The sequence below is a fragment of the Microtus pennsylvanicus genome, chromosome 5, assembly GCF_037038515.1.
Source record: "Microtus pennsylvanicus isolate mMicPen1 chromosome 5, mMicPen1.hap1, whole genome shotgun sequence".
In the NCBI taxonomy this organism is placed as follows: Eukaryota; Metazoa; Chordata; class Mammalia; order Rodentia; family Cricetidae; genus Microtus; species Microtus pennsylvanicus.
Window position 1 is genome coordinate 55,676,432 of NC_134583.1, and position 9,538 is coordinate 55,685,969.

At 47.2% G+C, this 9,538-nt stretch overlaps 1 protein-coding gene across 1 annotated transcript; it reads right to left on the bottom strand.

Moving 5' to 3' along the window:
- Positions 1-747: 747 nt before the first annotated feature.
- LOC142850938 (calcitonin gene-related peptide 1) lies at positions 748-5,481 on the bottom strand. The gene is made up of 5 exons (XM_075974831.1): positions 5,386-5,481; positions 4,354-4,448; positions 3,614-3,754; positions 1,680-1,843; positions 748-1,167 (listed from the first exon to the last, which is right to left on the bottom strand). The coding sequence occupies exons 2-4, from the start codon at positions 4,437-4,439 to the stop codon at positions 1,684-1,686; spliced, it is 387 nt and encodes a 128-aa protein (XP_075830946.1). The 5' UTR covers positions 4,440-4,448; positions 5,386-5,481; the 3' UTR covers positions 748-1,167; positions 1,680-1,683.
- Between the last annotated feature and the right edge of the window lie 4,057 nt (positions 5,482-9,538).

Here is a 9,538-nt window from a genome sequence, read left to right on the forward strand (position 1 = left end):
GAGTTCCACTCAGCAACTTGCCACTGGTGGGTCCCAGAAGATGCCAGGGATATAGTTACTAGCAATCTCCTACATGAAACAAAACATCAAAATCAATGACATCACAGCTTCCCATGTGCAGCAGGAGTCTGTGATTCTGCAGTATGTATTGCCTCACTCCCCTAAATAGAGGATAAGCACCATATGGGCAGGAAGCTTTGTCTATTCATTGCTCAACTCCCAGTGCCTACAATAGTAGCAGCATCCAGCAATCAGTAAGCAAATGCTTGCTAAATGTGCAGATGTCTCTGTTAGGCTTGTTGCATGACCTTGAGTAAGACTCGTTCATGCCTCGTTCATGCGTCTTACATGCTATGAAGTGGATCTGGAAGGCAATGATAACCACTATAGATTGGCTAGCCTTTGGTTCCCATTTAAACTTCAAGCTATTTCTAAAGCTTTTGTAGGCAAAGAAAGGGACTTTTATGGGGAAAAAAATTAGGGGTAAGTAAGATCAAACCTAAGAAATGAAGAATCACAGGTAACCTCTGGGGCTGGGAACCAGGTCACTCTCTGAAAATAAAAGTGTATTGTCTTCTTTGACATACACAACATTCTCATAAATGGAGGAGGTTAACCAGAAACTCAGAGTCTAAGGCACCAAGAATCACCCAAGCACAATGCCTTTGCTTAAGCAAAGTGCTCACGGGTCCCCAAAGCTCTCTTGGAAAAAGCAGTATAAGCAACAGCAGAGACTCCACTTGAGGATATCGAAAATACATTTTTTTAATTTTGAGTAAGTTCACAAGTGACAACAATGACATTTCTTTAAACACATAGGCCCATTAAGTCACAGCCCTACCAGGTGTCCCCAGAAGGTGATGGTTTCAGTCCCCTTGAGGTTTATCAGAGTTGTCAACATCAACAGGCTGGTTTGCGGGAACCGGATGTGCTACCAGATAAGCCGGAGCCATGCTGTCACATTTACTGATAGACAGAATCACACATATAACATGATGCACAAGAGGCAACTATAATGAGCTCACTCTGCACTTAGCTTGAGTTCCTGCAAAGGGAGAGGGGTTTTCAACACCAATAAGGATGCAAATATGTATGTCTTCCATCAGCCTTTCCTACACATGACTTTAATAACACACGAGAAGAATTTGAGTTTATCTTTATTGTAACCTAGGAGGGGAAAAGAAAAGAACAAAGTTTAGCTGTTGATTGTCAAACTCTTGACATTATTTAATTTAGTTTTCTATTAATCCTGTGGATGCCCCCAGTTTATGAAGAAAGAAATTTGAAACTCAGTGAGAGTTAAGTGACTGTTCCGTGTTATAAATCTAGTAGAGAGCAAATACAGTTCTCAAACCTTTGGCTTCTCTTAAACTGTAGTATATACTAAAAGATGATGTCACTGGCTTTTGAACCAAAATATTATTTACAATTACAGTGATGAATATATAGTATCTGTCCCTCCTGGTCCTAGAGCACAACATCACAGGAAAGACAAAGGAGGCAGAGCAGATCAGCAGGGGAAAGGGAAAGTTAGGGCTAGGGGCTAAAAAAGCTATAAGATGGGATCCGATTTGCTGCCCCAGTGATATTCAGAGTATGGCTTATGTCCCCAAGTATGTAGACATCTATTTTCACCACTAGCTGTACAATAAAGTCACCTTTATTCCGAGGACTATTACCTGCTCAGGCCTGAAGGTCTCTGCGGCGTCGGCCAAAGGCTTCAGAACCTACATTGGTAGGCACGAAGTTGTCCTTCACCATACCCCCTGACCTGCTCAGCAAACCCGCTAGCCGGTGGGTCACACAGGTGGCAGTGTTGCAGGATCTCTTCTGGGCAGTGATGCTAATATTCAGGATGGAGAGAGAGAGAGAGAGAGCCTGTCAGTGAGGCTGGGGAGGTGTCTGCCCCTTGGAACTATCATGAGACTATTGCTGCTCTCAGAAGCACCAATTAGCTTTAAGTGTTCCTCCCAAACATGGTTATCAGAATAGACAATCACAAGGCCATTATGGGAAATGCGGTGATTGCTTCCCTTAGATAGTCCCAGAGGCATTAGAAAGCTCAAAGTGGATTTTGGGGTGACTTACCATAGAACACAGGGTCAATCATGACCATATAAATAAAATTAGGCCAGGATGGATAAATCCAGACTGAATTTTGACGCCACCTCTGAGCCCATTCACAAGGACTGTAGAATCCATGCTCCAGTCCCACCTGTGCCCCCTCCCTTAGGAAAGTGGAACCCCTCCCTGAGTCTTACCTGAATGAAGAACGGCATTGGAGCATCCATCCCAGCAATGCTTACCTGCTCCTCGGTGCCTCTCTTGCCACTGCTTGAGCTGAGTCACGGGCACCACTCCCAAAACTGTCTGGTTAACCTTAGGGCTAAGACTACTTCTAACTTCAAGTCCTGAACTCCATTAAGCCTGAGATGTGGGCTAGAGCAATGACCACCATGGCTCAAATCTTTTTAGAAAAATAATTTTATTTCCCAAACGACCAACACTTTCAGAAGCAAGACTGAGAAGCTCTGCCAGGAAGCCGGAGGCCATCCCTTGCTCTCTGCCATCTTCCTGGGTGATTCCCTTTCGGCCTGTGACTCCTCCTTTCTCCTCACCCACTGGGGATTCCAGATATCAGCCTTTGCCTCAGGAAAGCAACCAGTAATAGCCCGGAGAGCAACCAGAGAGGAACTACATGCATCAAATTATAGGAAGAAAGCAAAGGGAAATCAGAAAGGAGAGGAAGAGCTTAGTTGCCAAAATGGGTGTGATGGTGTATCTCCAGGTCCTTGGCCACATCCCTTTTCTTGCCAGGTGCTCCAACCCCAATTGCGGTTTGGGGGAAGGTGTGAAACTTGTTGAGATCCTGTGTATATGTGCCCAGCATGCAGGTACTCAGATTCCCACACCGCTTAGATCTGGGGCTGTCCAGGCTGCAGGGAAGAGACATGCCAGGCAGTAAGTGCACCAGGGGCTGACTCTGCGGGCAGGTTAAACCAGGCAGGAGACTAGACGCTGGGACAGAGGGTGGGTGGAGGTCAGCTCACACAGACTCCATGGGGAAGGCTTGGAGATGCAGTGGGCCAGGACAGTGTGGGGAAGGGCGGAGGAAAAGGATGGCTCTTTCCAGCATCCATGTGCTGTTCAGTTTCTCATGCTCGACAGGGAGTTTGGATGCAGGTCAGCATGCTTTTTCTTTGGTGCTGGAGCCAGGCCAGGGTTGTTCTGTTTCTAGGCTTGGGGCACACAGGGAGGCAGGGGTAGGGAGGGGTGCTTTCCTTGGCTCTGCGACCACAATCACATCCTCACAGAGGGTTCCCAGACTTAGGCTTTACTGTTACCATTTTTAACTCATTCTACCCCAGGAAATCTCCCCAATATTAGCAGACTATTTCTACAGTGATCCACACCTTCCCTTAAGTGCTTTCAGAAATAAATCTTTCAGGGCAATTTAACCACAGCCTCACCAGATGACTTCTGTCTTCAGCGGAGCCTCAGAATAGCTGGGCCCCGTGTCCTGTTAAACAGCAGCCAGATGACCAGTGTGTTCTCTCCTACCTTCTGGGTTCTGCCTTGCTGTGGTTGTGCTAGGCAGGATCTGGGACCTTACCTGGAGCCCTCGGCCTCCTGCTCCTCCTCCTGCTCCAGCTCCCTGGCTTTCATCTGCACGTAGTCCTGCACCAGGGCGGCCAGCAGGCGAGCTTCCTCTTCACTGAGAGTGGCCACGCCTGGGCTGCTTTCCAAGGTTGACCTGTGGAGGGGTTTTGCTAGGTTGGAGCAAACCTAGCACCATGTCTGATGGCCTGCCTGCCACTTCCCAGAGAGGCTTGAGCCAGTGTCCTCATTGGTGGTGCACTAGAGCCAGGCTAGGAATTTTGCAAGTTAAATGGTAAGTGTAACTGTAATTCAATAATTAAACAACAAAATAATTAGTGTTGAATCTGAAATGGGGGCTCATTTTAATAAACACAATTTTTAAGATTTTTAAGTATATGAGAATAGACCAACCGATTATAAGTTAGTTGGTTTTATTGGTAAGTTACCAGATTAGAGTGAAATTCATATCTCATATGAATGGAGCAAATCGGTTTGACTATTGATGCTAACTTTGGGGAAGCATTTTGTGAGTTAGGGGGCTACGTGAGGTTTACATTGTTAAGTGATGCCATCCTGTCTGAAAATGATGGATCTCCATCTTTATATCAGAAAAAGTTTATAGTGGACTCATGTGTGTATGTACACACACGTATTTCCCTGCACAGAGCTAGTTTTTAAAGGCTCAGTGCTCTACAGTTAACGGCAGGGATCCGTCCAGTTCCAGGACAGTAGAGCGCCTGTCCTTAGACTCACCCGAAAGGCACTGCGTGGAGGCTGACTGCCTGGTACAGGAGCAAGATGCTGACAACCAGGAACGGGGAGAACTTCAGAAAGCCCATGATGCCTCCCTGCAAGAGAAGAATGACATCATCCTTTTTATTTGCTTCTCTTATGCACCAGTCCAAAGTTCTATGCGCCCACAGACTTGGCCTTCTGTGGGCTCCGGCCTGTGACTCCCTGGCCTTTTGGCTTCATACTGGTAACTACATTTCTCATCACCTTTGCTTCCTCACTGGCAAAGAAGACTGCCAGGTCCAGTGGGAAGGCAGCCCATAGAGTTTGGGGAAAATTCTACAGATGGAAGGTGGTGGTGTGTGCCTTTTCATTTCATCTGCCTCATAGGTCAAACTGTTGCTCAGCCTCATGGAGTCCTGGGGGCCTTCTGTCCCTACATTTACCTCCATAGAGAAGCTTAAACTATCTTCCCTTTGTAGGGCTTTTGTGGACACCCAAGGATGTGAGAAAGAAAGGCGATGGAGAGGGAATCTTTCTGCCTTGGAATCTGTGAGAAACTGAAGCCTGCGCAGCTCAGCCGCTCCACCCTCTGGCAACTCAGTAGCCTGCAAGAACCGATCTAAACTTTAGATCCAAGACATTTCTCTGTAACCCCAGGGTCCTGAATCCGGGTTTGCAATTGAGACTGCTGGCTCAGTTGGTGCTTGGTCCGGACTCGGAACCAGTTTCTCAGGAAACGTGAATATTGAATGCACCATTTGATAAGGACTACTCCTGACTACGTGCTCGACGCCTCGCGGAGAGACACGAGATTGGCGGATCAGGTGTGCCTAGGGCGAGACTAGAGCCCACACTCCAGGGAGACCGGAGGAAGGCTCTGAGTAGGACCAGCGCTTTGGGGTTCTACCTGGATCGGGGTCTGACTTGAACCACGGATTAACAGAGACCAGAACCCGCAGGGAAGACAAACTAGAGAGGACTAACAGCGAGACCAGGAGAGAGAAGAGGGACAGTAGATGGATACACCTGAGCAGGAATCTCAGGGCTCACCTGGTAAACGGTGGCTTGGAGCAGAGACGGCAGGGTCCTGCTAGGGCCGGGCGGAGATCGCGGTGCGGTGACTCCTGAGCTTGGCAGTGGCTCCGGTGCCTCCCAGTGCCAGCAGCTGCTCTTATTCCCGCCGCGGTGAGTCGGGAGGGGTCCCGGAGAGCTGGGCAGCCAATGGGTGGAAGTGCCCCGTGCCCCAGACAGATTGCGTCACCTCGGTGCTTCCAGAACCCAGAGCATCTAGCAAGATGATACCATTTGAATTTGAATTGAGGTCATTGATGGAAGTGGGGTGGGGGATGGTGGGGATCAGTGAGAAACACCCTTAAAATTAGCGGGAATTTGGAAGGTCTTTTGACGTCACGGTAAATTTTATTTCTTCTTTCCCGCTTAACTCGACCATCTCCCAACACCAATCTCCGAATTTTGAAAAGTAGGGTCCAAGACCTCAGGCACTTCTGCTGCTTGTCTGACTCTAATCGTAATCCCCACCCTGTAGCTCCTGGCGCCTAAATTAGGAGTTCGGGGGCAAGCTTAGGGATGGAACTGCAAGGCTGGCTCCGGCAGCACAGCCCAGGGGGAGGCTACTAGTCAGCAGCGGTTGTTGCTGGACACAGGATTTTGCTAGACCTGAGTCTTGTTGCAGTTGTGCCATTGTGTGTTATGTGACCACGGGCATAAACAAACAACCCAAAAATCTGCATGAAACCTCAACACGCTTCTCTTCTCAATGGGTATCATTGACCTCTCTGAAGGGCCTGCTAGGAGACAGAAATCTTGGTGTTTCCTGGGCTGTAAAATCTCTCCTATCCTCCGGTGGGAATTATCTACTCAGCGTAATTATTAATGTGCTATACAGCTCAATCACAGTGTGAGGAGTGGTTCCATGTTCATCTGGGTCCTGCTTGGAGCAGCGGGGAGCAGGTAGTACGGATGGTGCAAAGAAGGACCAGATGCCTCCGAAGTCTCCATTGTGACCCCCCCCCCCCATTCCTGACTGGCTATCTATCACGTCTCATTAGACTGCCTGCCTACCGGCCTCAGGATTTGCACAGCTGCCCCTTTGCTTCCCGCTGCTGTTTGCCAAGATGTGGCATTTGATCTGGGTCCTCATTCTACCCCCACTCTCAGAGCCCTGACTCAAGAGCTGAAGAGCAGGCTGGCTTGACAGTGCAGTGGAGACGCTGCCCATGCTAACCCTCATCCTCACTGTCAGCCGCTCTCATCTTAGCAGATTCCCCTCTATTTCTAAGTATCCTCCCAAGGAAGCACAACCCTTCACAGCCGTTGCTGTGGCCCCAGGGGGCGTTCTTGGGGGTTCACAATCAACTTGTCCCAAGCCTGCCTTCAAATCTCTCTTGCAGTCCATCCCACATCCCGCAACTTACTCGCTCCATCTCAAGAACAAATCTGCACGCACTGTCATGAAGGGATATACCCCGTCACACCCAGTGACGGATTAGCTTGATTTGATCCTTCTCATACCCCATCCACTAGTTTGGAGACTCAGTCTGGGCAATGAGCTCCGGGAGCACCTACAGCGGGGAGGTCCTAGCGTAGGCACTTGCTCTGTGGGGATAAAGAAGCGACTCCGCAATTGTTGAGGTCTGAGCAATCTGTTCTGCACCGCAGCAACCAGTCTAGACTTAGCCTGAGTGGCAAGCACAGCGGAGCATCCAGGACTGAGGGGGTCCACGGGAAGGAGGGAGTACAAGGACCCAGGCTTCCCATTTCCCTAGACAGAGCAGAAATCAGCTTCCAAGAAGGCTCGAATGGCATGAAGCCACAGGACTTGTGTCAGTCCTACCAACACCCCAGATATCTGTCCCCAGAATCAGAGCAATAGGACCTTAGCTTCTGCAGCAGCTACCTGGAGCGAGTACTGAGTGTCAGGGATCCCTTTCCACAAGGCCTGCTCTCAGGACAGCAACGAGACCTATCCAAAACTGGAAAATGGGCTTGGGCGGACGATGACAGGCAGGAAACCAGAGATGGAAGCTTTGGATTGCCCCTGGGATTAGAATTCCTAGGCACAGTGATCCCTGGCACAGCAGACACGCAGAGTCAGCCTTCCTGCCGTTCAGGCAGTTTAGTTTCTAAGCCCTGGCCTGAATCTTCACGAACGATTATGAGACAAGTTGGAGACAAGCTGGCAAGGGCTGAGATGTCAGTGGCATGCAGCAATTGGGTCACTGCCACTTGGGGCTGATGTACAGAATCATTGATTGCGCTCAGGTGCCAAAAGCACCTGGGGAATTGGTTTCTTCTTTCAACTCCAGAGAAGTCTAATTAATATATGTGATCCTGAAATCATGTTCGGCAGATATATTCCTTATAAGCATTTCCTGAGGGGTGGACCCATACAGTATTGACCACTGTTTTTTTTTTTGTTTGTTTGTTTTGTTTTTTTGGCGGTGTCACTGGGTGGGTTTTGAGCTCTGGTCTGTCTGCACGGAGCGTTCTCTTAGACTTCGGAGTTTTCCTTCATGCCACACCACGAAACCTGCACCTCCAAGTCACCACGTCCAGATGGCGCTGCTGTCGCCTGCCGCAGTCGAACAATTGGAAACCTTAGAAGAGTCGGTCTCTTTCAAGAGAAGCTGGTGCTGTCTCTTACTCTGATTTTGTTGGAAGTGCCTAGAAGCACAGCCAAGGGGTCCGGAAGGCTATGGTTCCTTTCTTTGACAACCAGTACCTTACCTGCACACCAGTAAGTTTTCCGCCAATGTCAAATGCATGGAAATCAGTTCGTTGTAGTAAATTCAGTGCTCAGTGCCTCAAAGTCGCTCGCAGGGCAGAGTTAAAATCCCGTCCTGCTGCGTTTCAAATTTAACAGCACAAACTTCCCTCACAGTTTCCTATTCCTCGATAACGTTTCCAGGACCAAGACCTGGAACTAAGAGTTTTCCTGGAGCGAGATGCAAGACTGTCCTGCATTTACAGAGGGATGGCGGTGCTTTGATCTCCGCCTGCACGGATCTCTGAGATCTTTTCCCTCCTCTCCTGAAGTTGTGAGGGAAAGCGCTGATCTCAAAACAGTCGTTTGGCCAGTTAGCGTTTTTTTTATGATAGGTCGTTGTGTGACTTTAAAATCCGTAAGTTATTTAATTTTGAAACATGTTAGCTTGAAAAAGGACAGTTTTACAACACTCCAGGAAATCCAAATTGTAATATTTATTCTCATTCATTCTAGTCAGATTCCGGCATGCTTTGATTTTGAAGTAAAATTATAGACCAAGTCTTGTAGAAAAATCTTAAATCAGCTCCCATGTAGTCAACGGTTTATAAGTAAAAACTTGATCTTTTTTTTAAAGATTTATTTTGTATATCTTTAAAAACAAAACACTTTAATATATGGAAACATAGAAAACACTAGAGAAAAAAGAGAGAAATGAGCCCTGTTCTTTGGTGGAGGTCTTCAGAGCAGTTGGATTTTTATAGATCTTACAGAGGACATGATTGTTTTATTGACAGTGTAAATCTAAGCTATCTAAAACATGTTGCATGTGTGGTAAGCCTGGATGTTATATAAAATGCATTGCAGTAAAACAAGAACAGAATATTATAAATATTATAACTGGAGCCAGGGGATGGGTCCATTGGTAACAGGGAATCTGGGCCAATGACCTAATTTCACTTCCTGGAATCACGGTGAAAGGGAATAAATGATTCCTGAAAATTGTACCCTACTTTCCATGTGTGCAGTATAGCACAGGCACACCTATTCTCAGTCACGAATAATAAGTGAAATAAAAATAAAGATATTAAAGTTACATTCAATCTGATCTATGTGCTGGCAACTATATATATATATATATATATATATATATATATATATAAAATCTTCACATTCTCAGCAACTTATTAAGATGACTATTATTGTCTATGGGCAGAGGAATAACAAGAGTGTTTGTTTTGAATTAATTATATTTCCAAGTTTTCTTTTGAGCACTTAAAATGTTAGAACATGGCTTACTAGTTGGCCACATCAGGCAGGAGGCCTGGGCTCTTGGATCTAGGAACAAACTCATAAGGAGCTACGGTTATGTCTCTCTTCCTCAGGGCTAATGTGATTTGTGGTGAGAGGCTCAATGACCAGGCATAAATCATTTACAGTTCCTGGACCAACATTTAGGAGACTGACAGTTTCACAGCA